The sequence below is a fragment of the Elephantulus edwardii genome, unplaced genomic scaffold, assembly GCF_000299155.1.
Source record: "Elephantulus edwardii isolate Elephantulus edwardi_28Jun2011 unplaced genomic scaffold, EleEdw1.0 scaffold00218, whole genome shotgun sequence".
Taxonomy (NCBI): domain Eukaryota; kingdom Metazoa; phylum Chordata; class Mammalia; order Macroscelidea; family Macroscelididae; genus Elephantulus; species Elephantulus edwardii.
This window is the reverse complement of record NW_006399968.1, coordinates 1693827-1712150: the sequence shown is the minus strand read 5'-3', so window position 1 is coordinate 1712150 and position 18324 is coordinate 1693827. Positions and strand designations below refer to the sequence as shown.

General features: G+C 42.5%; 1 protein-coding gene and 1 pseudogene across 1 annotated transcript; one reads left to right on the top strand and one right to left on the bottom strand.

Annotated features, from left to right (window-relative positions):
- Positions 1-3154: 3154 nt before the first annotated feature.
- LOC102856542 (chromosome unknown open reading frame, human C1orf65) lies at positions 3155-4981 on the bottom strand. The gene has a single exon (XM_006898057.1). The coding sequence runs from the start codon at positions 4979-4981 to the stop codon at positions 3155-3157; it is 1827 nt and encodes a 608-aa protein (XP_006898119.1).
- The window catches only part of LOC102856129, a 24162-nt pseudogene continuing 10817 nt past the window's right edge, over positions 4980-18324 (top strand).

Here is an 18324-nt window from a genome sequence, read left to right as displayed (position 1 = left end):
GTGAGGGAAGATCTTCACCCTGAAACCCACAGCGTCCCTTTTCAGCATGAAGTATCTAAGAGAATATGCTGTCCCCCTTTCCTTAAGAATCATGGTGAAGTCTCTCTCAGGGAGGAGTGATAGGGAATGACAAAGGACACACTGACAAAGTAGATTAATCAGAACTGGCTCTGACAAGCACTGTGGCAATTAGACAATTAAAACAGACATTCAAGGTGGGGGGGAAGAATGAACTGGGGAGGAGGGCAGAGAAAACAGTGCAACAATGAATGAATGAAAAACCCAAAATTTCTGTAAATGTTCATTAAAACTAATAAAATTTAATAATAATTAAAAAAAACCCCAAACCAGCAGACAATAAATATTGGTGAGAATGAAAAGAGATTGCAGCTGTCATAGGTGGAACTGTAAATGGAATTGTAAATGGTACAGTCGCTGTGGAAGGCAGTTTGGTGCTTCCTCTAAAAGGTGAATATGTTGTTGTTGTTGTTGGGTGCTGTTAAGTATGACTCAATGCAACCCTATGAAAAACTCATCTAACCACTGTCCTGTCCCATGTAATCTTCACAGTGTCTAACATACTCAATCCAATTGTCAGAGTCAATCCATTTGGTCAAGGGCCTTCCTTTCTTTTGCTGCCCCTTCACCTTCCTAAACATGGTGTCCTTCTCCAAGAAATAAACTCTTCTACCAACATACTCAAAGTATGTGAGACAAAGTTTTATCATCCTTATTCTAAGGAGCACTCTGTTTGCCCCTTCTCCAAGACATATCAGTCTGTTCTTTTTGCCGTCCATGGGATTTTCAGTACTTTTCTTAACACCACAGTTAGAAGGCTTCAATTCTTCTTCTGCCATACTTATTCATTGTCCAGCTCTCAGATGCACAGTTAAGAGAATGAAAAGACTATAGCCTGAATCAGGCACACCTCAGTCCTCAAACTGACATTATTACTCCTCAATAATTTGAAGAGATCCCTGATTAGACTTTCCCAGTGCAAGACGCTTTCTGATCTCCTGATTACAGTTACCAAGATTGTGGATCCAAGTAAGATGAAGGCATTGACATTCTCATTGCTTTTTCCATTCATCATAATGTTACCTATATGATCCAACTGTTCCTCTACTGGGAATATTTACCCAAAGGAAACCAGAGCCGTGATATGTACACCCATCTTTTTGTTTGGTTTTTGGTGTTTTTTTTTAAAAAAATGTACACTTATGCTTATTGCAGCATTATTCATAATAACACGAAGATGGAAATAGCCTAAATGCCCATCAACAAAAAAAAATCTATAGAGAAACTGTGGTACGTTCACACAACAGAATACTATGTAGCATTAAAAAGCAATTAAGGGGAGGAAATTAAAAACCCACAACACTTATGAACTCATGAATCAGTCTCATAAGGACAAATACTGTATAAGATGCTTAGTGTAGAAATAGAAAGATAACTAGTAAAACGTGTATGAGGATCCAAGGGTGAGGGAGCATAGGAGCAGAGAGAGAAGGATGGGCAGGGTGTGGGGTCGCACAATTTGATGGGGCGGAGGGAGGAGAAAGGAAATGTGAACGATCCAGTCTGAAAAACAATGTATATAAACTTTGTAAGCAAACCAGTATAAAAATTTATTTTAAAAAGCACAACTACACAATAAGAGTATGTCTAAATGACATTATGCTGGGTCAAATAATCACAAAATAAGAGTATGTCTAAATGACATTATGCTGGGTCAAATAATCACAAAAGGACAAATACTGTATAAGACCTCTATTATAAAATAGGAAGAGAGTTGGAAGTGGGGGGGGGACAGAGAGAACAGAATAGAATATAAAATGAACACTGTAAAGAATTAGGAGGGAAAAAAAAAGAATTAGGAGAAAGTAAGATCAACCTAGAAAGAATGGAAGAAAGTATGGAACAGAGCAACCTGTAACAGAACATGTACAACTGTTCAAAGGAGAGGGAAGAAACTGGAGGGCATCGGAGATCATGGACAGATGGGTGGGGTGAAGGAATAGGTGGGGCGTAGTGAGGATTTTTGTGATAAAAGGCATTGATCAAAAGTAATTGATGTTACAGGTTTTTAAGAAAAAATTATAAAAAAAATTTAAAAGTAAAGGTCTTTGGTAGCAAAAACGGGGTCTGCAATTTATAGTTTGGGAAGAACACTAGGTTACCTCAATAACTTTCTGTACTACAGGGCTTTTTTAGAGCCTTTAATATGCTAATGTGGATCCTGAGAGGGGAAGTAGTATATGCCAGATTCTCCAAACTACTTGTTCAACTGCATTGGAAGAGAGATGAGGGGAAGGACTATTTGAAAGGAATGCATGATTAGTTTTATGTGTGACAATGTCGCATGTTGTCATATGTCATATATATGACAACAGTCTGGGAACAAGAGGTGCACCGTAAAGTGGACTGGGGAGGGGAAAGGGTGGAGGAGGGAGGAAAATGTGTAACACTGAATGAATGAAAAACCTACCTTTCTGTAAACTCATTAAAATCACAATTTTAAAAGACCTAAGAAGAAACCCTACTTGTTCATGGAACTTTCCATTCCTTTTTCCTTAGTACTTATTCAAAACTACCAAGAAAAGAGTTATTGAAACATTACACAATCCCATAAGGAGCTCTTGTGGCTTAGTAGTAGGAAAATTTGCTCCCAACCCAGTCAAGTGGTTCAAATTCAAAAGCTGTTCAACAGGAGAAAGAAGAGCAATCTCCTGCGTTGCAGATTCACTACCTCTGAAAACCTGTTGGAGGGGGGTCAGCTATGACTTGCTTCTGACTTGATGTGTGTGTGTGTGTGTGTGTGTGTGTATATAATAAACTATGCCCTCCTCCACTGTAGATTTTTTTTCTGAGTCTTCCAAGATATGTCTGATACATTCTTATAATATCTAAAAGCTAAATGAGTATTTCCTATTCAAATACAAAACTCACAATAATGAGGAATTGTCTTAAAATTTCCCTTAGTTCTATCTCCAACCCCCTAAACTTATCCAAAGTGAATCAATAAACTAGCTCATAAGTGAAAATGGCAGTGATTTTATATAGTTTTTTAATCCATACTCAATTAAAATCAGATTATGAGTCCGGTTTGCACATTCTTCTGGTCACACGGACTGTCAGCTGCGTCCTTGGCCCCTCAGTAGCTACCTCTCCCCTGGCCTGCACCCAGCTGAGGCTCCCATGGCAACCGCTCTATGGAGCTGCTGTGCTGGGCACCCCCCTTGCCTCTCACTTGTAAAGAGGTGTTAGAGATCTTCTGGAAGCCTTCCAGGGCTGCCACTTTCTCTCGGGAGAGCTGTTCCATCCTCTGATGTTGCTTCTTAATAGCCTCCTTGATGCCCTCGATGTGGCACTTGTCCTCCTTCTCGGCCTTCAGCTTCAGGATGTGATTCTTCTCCTGCAGGTCCGTTAAGTCCTCAATTTGTCCCACCATATCTTTGACGTTCTTGTGGGCCTTAGTCCTGGCCAGCTCCTTCAGCATCCTCTTGTACATTTTCCTTTGCTCTTGAGGTTTGACCCGCTTCCTGGCCTCCTGGTCCTTCTCCCTCAGCTCTTGGTGACGCTCCCTAACCAGGCACTGGTGGGCCTGGTGGTGCCTCTGCTCCAGGGACAGCCTACGCAGGAGCTCTTCAGCCTTGGCCTGGCAGTCCATGAGGACCTTGCGAGCCTGGTAGTTGACAATGGAGGTCAGGTTGCTCTCGTGGGCCTTTTTCAGGTCCTCCATGGCGTTCAGGTGCGTCGTGCGGCCAGCCTGCTCCAGCCTCCTCTGCAGCTGCCGGCAGTTCCGCGCCTGCACTCCCGGCTGCTCCTTCAGTGGCTGCACCCCGCATTGCTCCTCTTGCTGGGCATGCGCAAGGACCCTTTCCGGTTTCCCACTAGGCTGATGCTCCAGGCCCTCTTGCTGGTTCCTCCCGGCGATGGTCCCCCGGCTCCTTGCCTGTCTCTCCTTGCGGATATGCTGTTCCAGGCACAGGTGCGCTGTGGGCGGCTCCTTCTCCTGCCTCCACTGCTCCTGACTCCGCTGCAGCAGCAGCCTTCGTTCTCTCTCCAGGGTCATCTGGACCTTCTGGTCAGAGCGCTTCAGCTCCTCCCAGGCCACTGCAGCCTGCCGCTGCAGGTCCCGCATCTTCTGGGCCTTCTGGAGACGGGCTAGCACGAGGGCCACTATCTTCTGGTCCCTGGAGGAGAAAACCGCCTCTGCCAGCTTGTTCTTGAGGGTCTGGGAGTGCTGGCTTAGGACCTCCTCGCTGGAGCCTGGCCCAGAACTGCCGTCCAGCTGGGAGTACTGGCTGGCCAGGGACTCCATCAACTCAGCCCTGCCACTGCCCGGGGGGTACACGGTGGCCGACTGTGTGCTCACTTTGGAAAGCACAGAGGACTTCTCCGTGGGAATGGATGAGAGCGACGAACCACCGAGGCGTCTACAGAGGGGTTCTGCCCATTGTTTTACATTTGGTGCTTTTTCAGCTCCTAACGTTTCACTCAGGAAACTGTACGTTCCCTGGGGGATCGATGCGGGCGAGTCTCCATGGGCTGGAGGGTAGTCATTCCAGGGCAGAGGCTGGTGTCCCTGCAAAGGCTGCCAGACGAGACCATGACCACCATCTCCCAGGTGCTGGGGCCCAGCCATTACCTCGCCCCAGGCATTTTCCAGGAGGCTGAGGGGTCGCTGCTTCTGCGCACGAACCCGGGTTCTCTGGGTCACCACGTCGGTCAGGCTGCGGCTTTCCCACCGCGAGCTGGCGTCCTGGTGCCTCCCAAGTGAAGTGGGCGAACAGCGTGGCGGCAGCGTCTGCCAGGGCGCATAAACCTCACTCTCCGCGGTAGGCGCTCGAACCCGCGCACTCAGGACCGGCTCTCGCCGCAGCCTGGGCCCGCCCAGCCGGGTCGAGGACGCGCGCTCCAGGCCCACTGGATCTGCGGGCCCCCAGAGGTCCGCGCCGCAGCGGCCAAGGGCCGACATGCTGCCTCCAGCGCCTGCGCAACGCGCCTGGGATCTCCAGGGGGCGCTGTGGGGACCGCCCAGCGCTGTGATGACGCTCAGGCCACTTCACAATGCAGGGCGCCACCCTGTCTTTCCCGCCCTCGCCCGTTGCCCATTCGGCCTAGCTAGAACCAAGCACCCAGAGGGGACAATGGAAGGTCAGGGGCAAGCGAGGAGGCAGTATGGCAAGGTAGCTGGCAGAGCTGTAGGAAACCAGGGGTGACGACAATGACAGTTTTGTTGTAGCTGGGACTCTTGTAAGTAATTGTCTGTCTTTGATCTCTTGGCTGGTAGATGTTATTAGGTGCTGTCACAACAGATCTGAACTTTGCACTGTCCTGTGTCCTCATCATCTCTGACATATTTGAGCCATTGATACTGAGCACAGTGACATATTTGAGTCACTGTGTTAGCTCATCTTGTGAGGGTCTTCCTTTCTTTTGCTGACCGAAATTTGATGGCCTTTTCCAAGGAATGGGCCTTCCTAACAATGTGCTTAAAATATGTGAGATGAAGTTTCACCATTCTTGCCTCGAAGGAGCACCTTGTTTGCACTTTCTCCAAGACAGATTTGTTCTTTTGGAGGTCCAGTTGGCTAGGTGCTTCTTGTTGTCAGGTGCCATTGAGTTGATTAATTGTCCAGCTCTCAGATGCATAGCAGATAATTGGAAAAACCATGAGTTGAATCAGGTGCACCTTAGTCTTCAAGTTACTTTTTTGCTGTTCAAGACTTTGGATGGGTCCCTGACAGCAAACTTTTCCACAGTTATATGTCTATTGATCTCCTGTCAAGGGTGTTGATTGTAGATCCAAATGAGATGAAATTTTTGACAATTTCCTTTTTTTCTCTCTCGGTCACGATGTTCACTATTAGTCCAGTGGGGAGGATTTTTGTCTTCTTGATAATATCAGGTATGATGATGCAAACATGAGGGAGTTTTTGTCTACCAAGGAAACTGGATAGTTTGTAAGTTCAGTACAGGGCAATTGGTTTTGCTCCCCTGGCAGCCTTAAATTGAGCTGGCACAAAGGAAGAAAGGAGAAATCTCACAACCACCAGGAAAAGGAAAAACAATGCAATGTGTCCTTTGCTCCTTTGATTCTTGCATGAACCAGAGATGAAGAGCTCAAAACGCCAGAAAAACTGTGAGGCAGCATGACATGAGGTGAAATGGTGGCAGTGGTGATAGTAGAAAATCAGACTGATGTCACAGAGCTGTGGGCTCCCCACCTATGGGATGAGGCAACAGAATGCATGCTGGGAGGGTGGGTGCCCCTTGACACATACCAGGGAGCTACAACTGAGTACTTCAGGGCCTAGTAGGTAAGGAACTGTGCTGCCAACTTGAAGACACAGGGTTTGAATCCACTAGCAGCTCTGGAAGTGATAGATGGGCATTCTCCTCCTTCTTTGTGATCTACTACCTCTGCAAACCTACTGGAGGGTTAGTTGTGAGTTGATTCAGACAGGCACATGATTGACAGATCTAAGAAAGTTAGGTAACACCTACAGAGTAGGACAGAGGCCGAGGCCTAAGACCAATGAGGGTCAGGGAGAGGTCGGCCTTCAGCCTTCAAGCACTCCTGAGAAGAGGCTGACAATGGAATCTTTGTGTCCTGAGTGTTCCCATGACTGATTTGTAACCTGTTACTTCCCTAATGAACTGCATATTTGTGAGTATTGTCTGTGAGTTCCGGGTGGTCTTGATAATGAATTATGGAGCTTAGTAGGGAAGTAGTGAGCATAATTAGTGTTAGGGTTGTTAGAAGACCATGTGGAGGGTGGGGGTCATGTCTGACTGACCTCACTAGACCCAGTCTTGTGCTAGAATGGGGATTCCTAACCACTGAGAAGTCAGTGGAGGTGAGACCCTGCCTCCATGAGACTTGCAACTCTTTTTACAACCTTCTTGACTCTCAAATTCTCAGCAGATGAGATGAGGTAGGTGATGAGAATCCCAGCTCTGCTGGTCTATTTTGAGGGTCAGATGGAATTAGGAATGGTGCAATTGGCACCCATTCTGTAACTATGATTTTAATATACTGCTAGGTTTTAGTTAGAGGTTTCACAACTTGAATTAACATATTGATTGACAAAAGGATTACTAGTTAAGAAGAAGGAATGTAATGCTAGAACAGTTTGAGTAAATGGCAGAGCTTAAGGGCTGAGTGAATCTTATCATCACTGCACTTAGATTGATTCTGGCTAAGCTACTTTCTTTCCCAGGATGCAGTGAGGAAACTTTTCTGGAAGCTGTTCCCTAAATATTCTGCTCTGGTGCTTTAGTGGTAAGGAGTTTCACTGTGAACCCAAAGGCATGCAATTCGAATCCACCTGCTGCTTTGCAGAAGAAAAATAGGCAGTCTCCTCCTATACAATTTACTGACTCTGAAAACCTGATAGAGGGTCAGCTATGGGTCTGTTCCAACTCTATGGTACACAACAACGTCACAGGGGGGAAATGAGTACTTGTTTACCTCACCCTCCTTTGCTAATATTAACCCTTAGTGGTAGGAAATGGTGCTGCAATCTCAAAAGGCACATAATTTGAATCTACCAGCTGCTCTGCAGGAAAAAACCTGAGCTTTCTCTTCCTGTACAATTTACTTCCTGAAGAACCACTGGAGAGCCAGCTAGGGGGCAGTTCCAACTTACAGCACAAAACAAAGCAACCCCAGCTAGACAGGGCAAGTGGAATTGATGCAATTCCTTAAAACAAATCAGAGACACAGCCATTATAAATTACTTCCCCCAAACATCACTCTGTTGTGCAATGTTGTGGAGGAAGGGAGGGCCTCTGGCCAGGAGAGATCGCCCAGCTCTGGATAAGTGCAAGCCTCCCAAAGGCCTTTAATACAGGGTAGAGAAAGCTCTCCTGTGTTTGGCCATACTGGCTTGAGAAAGCTCACCACCTGGGAAGATGGCTGCCCCATCTGTTGAGCTGGGAGTAGTCTACACAAGACTGAGGTTTTCCTATCCAATCCACATGTCCCACATCTGTAAGCCCACCATATCCTGTCTTCCTGTTTACTTGCTCGTATATAAGTGCACTGCAGCCCCCAATAAAATTGAGCTGGATCAACTCTGAACAGCTCCCACAGTGGTGTGTCTCCATCAGGCTTACCCCCATCAGGGTGTCGCTGTTCATTGCCGGCAAACAGACAGCAACATCACTCAATAAATGGTGGGAGTTTTTACTCCAAATTCAGTGCTTTATCTGTCATATCATGCTGCCTCTTGTGAAATACATTCTGAATTGAAACATGTATTTAAGAAACTAATAAACCAAGGTCCAACATCACCAGGAAAGACATGCTACACCTGGCCTGGCTGGAATACACTTGTTGTTGTGGTTAGGTGCTATCAGTTGACCATCTCTCACAGCAACCCTAGGAACAAACAGCTCTGAACCCTGCCCTATCCTGTGCCATCACTGATCAGGAGCAATTAATTCTATAAAAATGTATATGAATGATTGTACAAAACCCAGATTTTTAAAAAGAGCAAATTCAGCTTTAACAGTGGATGCCATGGATTGTGTTCCCTAAAATGCAGGTACATAATGATAGAAAAGGGAACTCTGGTGGTCTGGTAAGGAGCTGCATTGCCGAACCAAAGGCATGTGGTTCGAATCTAGCAACTGCTCAGAGGGAGAAGGATGGGTGGTCTCCTGAGCAATTTACTGCCTCTGGAAACCTGCTGTAGGGTCAGTTAAAGGTTGGTTCCAATTTGACATAACACCATCGCCAAGGATAGAATGTAGAAACCATGTGAGGACAATCTTATACACTGTTGGTGCAATTGTAAAATGGTACAACCACTCTGGAAGGCGGTTTGGAGTTTCCTCAGAAAGCTGAACATAGAAATGCTATATGATCCAGCTATTCCACTCCTGGGAATACACCCCAAGGAAATTAAAATTGAGACACAAATGGAGATTTATATACCAATGTTCATAGCAGCATTATTCACACAAGAATAGTGAAACAGCCTGATTGTCCAACCTCAACCAAATGGATTGAGAAATTGTGGTGCATCCACACAGAATACTATGGAACACTCAGGAGAAACAATTTTGAAAATAACTACATAACTTGCAAAAGACTGGGGAGCATTATTATGGTGAGTGAACTAACTCAGTCTTGTAAGGGCAAATACTGAATAAGATCATTATTGTAAAACTAGAAGGATAATTAGTAAAATGTGTATGGTGCTCAAGGGGAAAGGGTTGGGAGTATAAGGGTGAAGATGGGCAAGGGGAAAATCATGAGGTTGCACAATTTGGTGGATAAAGGGACAGGGTAAAGGGAATGGGAAGTATACAGTGGGGGTCTGAAGAGATAGAGTAATTGTTGGACATAGTTCAATGGTAATTATATGAAACAATGAATGGGAATGATTGTATGAAAGACAATGTGAATGGAGGATAGTGTGAAATAATATATGTAAATTTTGTATGCAAACCAATATAAAAAAAATTTTTTTAGAAATTAGACTAGATTTGAAGAGTAATCGTTTAACTTTTCTGTTAGGAATGATTTAGACTTGAACTAAGGAACCCTGGTGACAGGGATTAAGGAGACTGATTGCTAATCAAAAGGTGAGCAGCTTCAATTTACCAGCCACTCTTTGGGAAAGATGTGGCTGGATGCTTCCTAAAGATTTGCAGCTTTGCAAACCTCACAGTGTAATCCTCCTGGTTCCATCAAGTGTCAGCCAGGCTGTGCTGATGCCCTTGTCTCTGATCTGTCTGTCAAAGCTTTGTAAAACATTTTGCTCAGACAAGTGTGACTCTGACAAGTAACCAGGCCACTTTCTGTCACTGAGGAATAGTGTTGTGTGAGATAAGGCTGCTTGAGAGTTTGGAGGCCTGCCCACCAGCCAACTCTGCCACAAGCTGTGCCTAGCAGTCCTTTCACTTCTGAGTCTCAGTTTCCTCATCTGTGAAATGGCAGTGTTACAGGAGGTGAGCTGTAAAATCTCTGCCAGCCTAAATGTAATGATAGAAAAGGATTTCATCTAATTGATAGTTCAGCTTTTATGGCATCAAGGGAAAAGGAATTAATGAAAACTCCTCAGCGCAGTGGCTGGCAAGGTAGTTGTCCTATAAATATTAAGCACTGGAATCCAAGAGTACTAACACTGTAGAGAGCTGAGTCTGAAGACTCCACTTAGGGCAGAGCCAAAAATGAAATGGATTCTGAACTTCCTAGTCCAGGGGTCTCTGGCTTGGTGCTGTCTTGAAAGGTTCCAAGAATTCACTGTGAAAGAAGCCCATCTTAGTCCGTTCTAGTGATAGTGGTGTCAGGGACATAGTCTTTACCAACACTTATACTCCTGGAAAGAGTGCCAGGATCATACATGACAGATCGTTTCCCACCATATTTCTAAGGTACAATAGACCCAGGTAAACACAGTGTGAGAGATGGTAAAAATATTAACAGTAGCTTTGCCAGGTTGCCTAGAGGAGGGAGGGGTTGAGTCTCTCTGAAAGGATTTCAACAGGATGTCACTGAGGTTAGTCTTTGAACAACAACTAGAAAAAAGTCCAGCACATTGGAGGTCAATGTGATCTATGTGACAAGGACATGCATGGATGGGGAGTGTGTGCAGAGGAGTGGCAGGTGCTAAGAGCAGAAATGTGACCTGAACCTGGATTGCAAGCTTCGTTAAATGTGTGTTTAACCCTAGAGAGCTCCAACTGTGTTCAGAACTCCAGAGTGTTAGTGGTAAGAAACTGCAGCAATCCTAAAAATGCATGGTTCAAATCCACCAGCTGCTCTTCAAGAGAAAGATGGGCAATCGCCTCCTATGCAATTTACTGCCTCTGAAAACCCACTATCATCTGTATATATATCTCACCTATAAGTCAGTTCTGACTTGACAGCACACAACAACAACAATCACAAGCTCAACAAGATGCTCGCTAAGGAACTCTGGTGGCCTAGTGGTAAGGAGTTGCCAACCCAAAGGCATGTGGTTCAAATCCACCAGCTGCTCTGAAGAAGAAAGATGGGCAATCTCCTCCCTCTAATTGACTGCCTCTGAAAACCTGCTGGAGACTCAGTGATAACAACAACAATACAACAACCTTGGAGCAGAGAGTGAGTGGGTTTGGGGACTAAGGCTTCTGTCCTTACTATACCTAAAGCTGCTTCAACTAAGCTGTTTTCTCTATTGTGACTCCTTGTAACACTTCACTAAAAAAAATCCAGGGCTCTTCTACTTATAAAAATGAGTTGAAATCTATGGTGTAGATATTAGTGGAAAGTCAATAAAATTCTTTGACTCAAATAGGATGGTAAGTGTTGTTTGTTTTCCTAAATTTATTTTATATTTGATAAACATTTTTAAATGCACTAATTCTGTTTGTTTTATTTGGAGCCAGTAATTTGTTTTGTCACAGTACAATGGAAGAGATGAATTTGCATATTTAACTTTTTAAAAACTATAGTCTATTTTTATAGTCTATAGTTTATAGTCTGTGGAACATAAACCAGAGAGTGAGAGAGTGTTCCTGGAGATACGACAGACTTTTTAACAAATGGTGTTGGCAAAATTGGAAAAATATCTGCAAAAGACTCAAGCAAGACCCACACCTCACTCCATACACAAAAACCAACTCAAGGTGGATCATGGACCTAGGACTAAAACCAAGGACTATAAACTTCATTACAGAAAAGCTAGGAACAACACTAGAAGTCCTAATCCACAACATAAACAGTCTTCCAAGTATCCTGGAAAACCTACAACCAGGAGAAGATAACATAGATGAATGGGATCTTCTAAGACTCAAATCCCTATGCACATCCAAAAACTTCTCCAGTAGGGTAAAAAGGGAAGCCACGACTGGGAAAAAGTATTCGGTAATAACATATCGGATAAGGGACTTATATCCAGAATTTATGAAATACTTGAGCACCACAACAAGATAAAGGTAAATAATCCAATAGAAAAATGGGCACAGGATATGAACAGGCACTTCACCGAAGACGACATTCAGATGGCTAACAAGCACATGAAGAAATGCTCAAAATCCCTAGCCCTAAGAGAGATGCAAGTTAAAACAACTATGAGATATCATCTCACCCCAGTCAAAATAGCAAAATTTAACAGAACATCAAGCAACAAATGCTGGCGAGGTTGTGGAGAAACTGGAACCCTGATTCACTGTTGGTGGGAGTGTAAAATGGTGCAACCCCTGTGGAAAGCAGTATGGCGCTTTCTCAAAAAGTTGCAAATAGAGATACCATTTGACCCAGCAATTCCACTACTGGGAATATACCCTGAAGAGACCATAGCTGACATCCAAGCACACCCATGTTTATTGCAGCTTTGTTCACAATAGCAAGGAGTTGGAAACAACCTAAGTGCCCATCAACAAACGAATGGCTAGAGAAGCTGTGGTATATTCGCACAATGGAATACTATGCTGCATTAAAAAGTAAGGAACTCATGCAATATTATTCAAAATGGTTGACTCTGGAGAACATTATGCTGAGTGAAATATCCCAGTCACAAAAGGACAAATATTACATGATGCCACTGTTGTAGAATGGGACTGTCCTTGTCTGTTTGCCATTTGAATACATTCCTCTGTGAAAATTCTTTCCATGTCTTTTGGCCATTTTGTAATTGGATCATCAGTCTTTTTCTCATGAAGACCCAGGAGTATTCTGTACAGTTTTGTTATAAGACCCTTGTCTGAGATGCAATTACCAAATGTGTGTTCCCAGTCTGTAGATTTTCTTTTCACCCTGTTGGAAAATTTTTTGATGTGCACAGGGATTTAATCTTTAGAAGGTCCCATGCATCAATTTTATCCTCTTTAGAGTGTACATTTCTGGTTGTATTTGGCAGTGTCTTTATACCTTGGACTAGCGCTTCTAAGCTTTATCCCAGTTTGTCTCTTATGAACGTTATGGTTTTGGGCTTTACCTCTAGATCTCTGATGTACCTTCAGTTGATTGTTGTGTTTGGTGTGAGATGTGGATCTTGTTTCATCTTTCTGCAGGTGGAAGTCTAGTTTGGCCAGCACCATTTGTGGAAGAGGTTATCATTTCCCCATTTGATAGCTTTGATTTCTTTGTTGAATATCAGTTGACCATAGATAACTGGGTCTATTTTTGGGTTCTCAATTCTGCTCCATTGGTCTATGTGTCTGTCATCACACTAATACCATGCTGTTTTGGTTACTACTGCTGTGTAGTAGGTTTTGATGTCAGAGAGTGCTATGTCACTTGATGTTGAGATGCAACCCATATTGAAGACTGTAGTCTTTGATTTCTGCAGTAAGTGCAAGTCTTCTTCACGTCTGAAAGCAAGGTTAGGTCATCTGTACTTTGTTGTCATCTGTATATTGTATCAGAGTGTTTTGATGAGTCTTCTTCTATCCTGATGTCACACTTTTCTTCACAAAATCCAGCTTCTCAAATTATTTGCTTAGCATTCAGATAGAATAGATGTGGAGAAAGGGTATAGCCCTGACACACTGTTTTTCTGATTTTTAAATAATGTAGTGTTCCTTTATTCTGTTTGAACAACAGTTTATTGGTGTAGGTATAGGTTGCACATGAACATTATTAAGTGTTCTGGGATTCTCATTTTTCTCAATGTTAGTCATAACTTGTTATGATCCACATAGTCAAATGCCTTTGCATAGTCAATAAAACACAAGTAAATATCTCTTGGTATTCTCTGCTTTTTGTTAAGATCCACCTGACATCAGTGACATCCTTTGTGCCAGGGACTCTTCTGAATCCAGATTAAATTTCTGATAATTCCCTATGTATTGTTTTAATCACTTGTGTATAATCTTTAGCAAAATTTTTTTTTGCATGTGATATTACTGACAACTGTTTGATAATTTCCACATCTGTTTGGTCTCTTTCTTGGGAAATGGGAGCAAATATGGACCTCTTCAGTCAGTTACCAGGTAGCTTGTTCTGTGTTTATTGGCAGACCAGACTAGTGAGCGTGTTCATAGTTGCATCTGTTTGCTAAAATATGTCAGTTGGTATCACATTGATTCCTGGGGCCTTTATTTTGCCCATTCCTTCAGTTCAGCTTGGACTCGGCCGGTGGTGAAGCCATATGTTATAGACAAGAACTACTCCATAAGATTTTTTTGGCTGGGATCTTGGTTGAAAAAGAGTGCCAGGCTTTTCCTCCATGGCACTGCTGGATATGTTTGAACCACTCATCTTTACATTTAGTGGTTGAGTGCAAACCATTTGTGCTACTCAGGGGTTTTACTGGATCAGTTATAGGAGGTATAAGCCAGGACAATGGCAATGGGACAAGAAGGATTTGTGATTCAAAGTATTCATAGGTTAAAGGACTGAGGTCAAGTTCCGGAGAGAAAAGTTTCTGGCCTTCTGGATGGTGAATAACAGTTAAAGGTCTCCTGGCTGAGGAACTTTATCCTTGTTATGTATTGTTGAGATGGAACTGGCTCATAGCTGACCCTCTTGTGGGTTTTCAGAGGCTATAAATTGCTTGTGAGGAAATTACCCATCTTTCTCCTCTGGAGTAGCTTGTGGATTTGAACTACCTGTCTTTGGGTTGTCAGAATGATCAGTTCCTTACCACTAGCGCACCAGAGATCTTGAAATCAATTATCTTGGATATCAGGTAGGAGAATGTATATTAAGAACCCTCAAAGAACAGCAAACAAAATGTCTGGGACAGTGTGACAAGAATGGAAAGAGAAACCTTCCCCGTCGAGGGCCTTTGTGAGGAGCCTGTGGCTCTGGTGCATGGAGCATGAAGAAGCAACAGAAGACTTCATCTTTAGCATCTGATTTAGGTTCCTCAAAAGACTACACATGTAAATTCCACAATCAGCACTTACTGGGGCACATGAAAGAAAGGCTGTTCAAGTGTTAAGCTGTCAACCATTCCCCTGATACCAAGAACAGTCAGCTTAACTTTTCTTTGGCAGGAAAAGTCCTCAACGCATTTCATTGAATGCCCTAGAAAGTGTGCCTTTTGCCAAATGAAGATCTGGGCCGCTTCATTTCTTGAAGACTTGTAATAATATGGCAATATATGTTCTATGTCAAACAGCCTATGGAGTGATAATGCGGAAAGCTTCCCTCCTCAGGATACACTATGAGTTATTTGTTGTTGTTATTGTTACATACTATCGAGTTGATACTAACTCATAACAGACACTCCAGTGGGTTTTAAGAGGCAGTAAATTGCGTGGAAGTAGATTCTCCATCTTTCTCCTGTGGAGCAGATTTGATCAGGCTACATTTGGGTTGGCAGTCCAACTCGTAATACTAAGACCCCAGTGCTCTCTGCTGGTATTGTGGTAACCTCAAATTCAATCCCTTAGCAAAGCTCCTAATTCTTGGCTAGATTAAAGGGAAGAGGTAAACTACAGCTGCTTCATCCAGTATGGAAGACAGTCATCATTCAAATCTGAGCTCTTAAAAGGTACAGGGTTTGAATCCACATGCATCCTAAATATGAAATATATGTTGGGTGTCAATAACATAGTACAGAAGAATAATGTAAATATTGGAATAGTTTTTATATTGGCTACATGTAGGAATTTCAAATATATTGGGTCAGATACACTAGATTATGAAAATTGTTTTTGCAACTTTTTGATGTTTTTTTTAGCGATGTGTGAATGTACTCCATGTGTGAATGGACTACAGTTTCTTTGGCCAGTAATGTGCTGAGGGACACCTGGGTTGTTTTTAGCCCTTAACTATCATAAATAATGCTTAAGTATATGAGAGTATAACTGCATCAGTTTGATTTGCAGCTCTTAAGTCTTTGGGACATAAATAAATAGCAGTGGGATTGCTGGATTTAATAGTATTCTATTGCTGAAACAAATTCTATTCTCAATTTTCTAAGGAAGTGCCAGACTACACAGTAGTTGTACCATTCTACATTCCCATCTGTAGTGTATGAACATTCCAATCTCTACAACTTTGACAGCCTTTGTTGTTTGATGTTTTATTAAACATTGTATTTTTGCTGAGATGACATGGTAAAATGCTGCACAACATGGATGATACTAGGTCTGTTTATGCTGAGTGACAAAAGACAATTATGGTATAAGAACAGTAATATAAAAACCAAGTATAAGTTTACACATAGAATCAACCTTGGTGGAGGTTCACAGGGATGAGAAGGAAGGGAGAGGGGAGTAAAAATTAATAAATTAATAAATCTATTAAGTTGGGAGAAATAAAGGCAATATACATCAGGGTGTGAGGAGATGTAATTAGTTTCATTAATCAATTGTAATTAATATTACAAAGCAAAATGTATGTAATGATTTAATGAAAAGCAATATGATTTGTAAACTTTCACTTAAATAAAAATATTGGGGGGAATGAACAAGAACAATAATTTCATATGTTTCTTGTTCTTTCTTTTTTTAAAAAAAAGCCTTTACTTTTATTATTGTGTGTGTGTGTGTACCATCAAATCAGATCTGACTGGTACAGGAGGAGATTGTCCCTCCTTCTCCAGCAAAGCATCTGGTGGATTTGAACCACTCTCACCTCTGGGATTCCAGTGCAGCTTCTTGCTACTAGGCCACCAGAGCTCGCTGTTATTTCTTTTATTGTGGCTACTTGTTGGTGTGTTTGAGGCACTCCATGAGCAGATCTGAACTTCGCCCTGTCCTGCATGATTCTCCCGATCTGCCTCTTGTTATATCCACCATGTTAACCAGGGTCTTCCTCTTTTATTGACCCTCAACCTTTCCCACTGTAATGTCTTTTCCCGAAGACTAGCCCCTCCTGACATCATGCCATGGTCTGTGAGACCAAGTTTCCACCATCCTAAGGAGCATCATGACCGCACTTCCTTCCAGACAGACTTGTTTGTTCTTTTGACAGTCCACGGGATACTCAGTATTCTTCATCAGCACTGGTTTGCAATATATTTCTGTTGGATAGTGCTAATCTAGATAATTGAAGGTTCCCAATATTCATGTAACTACTGAAAGCTTTAACATATAAATAGTTGCCATTTGTATATAAGTTTCTGCCTTGTAAGCACCTTATCCAAGAAGATGTTTCAGTAAGAAAGAGAGATTTTCCCCCCTCAATGATCGAATGATATTTTTCATAATTCAGCTTTGCAATACATTTTCACATCTTAGCTCTTTCACAGCCACCCCACTTTTCCTCCCTGCAAAGGGAAATAGCTGCCCTTTAGTAATAGTGTCAGAATTCAGAGGAGAGCCCCTCTCACATATAATATGGCCTCAGTGAAAAACATCAGATCTACAAAACATTTTTAAAAAAGTTACGGACTCATGGCAATAAATGGAAAACTTATGTTAATTCCAAGCTAAGAATGAAGAATGTAGCCTACAAAATTTGTTTATTTTTAAAGAAGATTGAGATAAGATCCCAGAAATATGAAGGTTAAGTTTCCATGGAAACAATCATTTACCCATAATACAAATATATTCTGTCACTCGGGGGTTATACATTTAAATCATTGTTGAGACATACTGAGCACATGTGACGAAGACTAAGTGCTTTATTTAACTTAATCAACTCGGGTGGCCTAGTGATAAGAAGCTGAGCTACAATCTTTAAAGCTTGTGCTTTGAATCCACATTCACAACATCACAACAAAAATGAGGTAGGGACTGTTTTATCCTGAGGTACACAAAACTACCCAGAAGCATGAAGCTAGGCAGCAGTGGAGTCAATATTGAAATCCAAGCCCTCAATCCTGTTCTCTACACCATACAGTCTTCCCTGCTAACCACTGGTCGTTGTGTTGATTGAATCATGTAAGAACCTCATACGTGTCAAATTCCAGTGGCTGGTTTTTAAAAAGTAGACTGTTGTTTAACATTTTTTCCAACGTACTTTGGAGTCAAGCACATTAATCAATTGAACAGCCCAAGGACTTCTCTTTCATACTTTTTATCTCTCTGCCTTCAAGTCAGAAACAACTCACAGCTGAGCCTTCTCTGGGTTTCTGAGGCTGAAAGTCACACAGAAGGAGACTGCCCACCTTTCTCCCTCAGAGCCAATGGAGGATTTGAATCACCAGAGACATAGTGTTTGGGTTAGCAGTGCACTCATGGACTGAGTAGGTCACCAGATGTCCCTCTTATATGCTAGTATTGAAGAATTACAACAAAACCCCAAAACAGAACAAAACAAAAATTGTGTGTGACAAGAGAGCAATAAACTGTTTGTTTCTCACACAGTTGAGACAGAAGGTAGGTAGGATTGCCTCACAGGTTTCTAAGGCTGTAAATTAATTTTTTATCTATCTATCTATCATCTATCTATCTATCTATCTATCTATCTATCTATCTATC

Excerpts from the sequence above, each read along its gene's own strand:
- LOC102856542 (XM_006898057.1), bottom strand. The coding sequence starts at position 4,981 with ATGTCGGCCCTTGGCCGCTGCGGCGCGGACCTCTGGGGGCCCGCAGAT.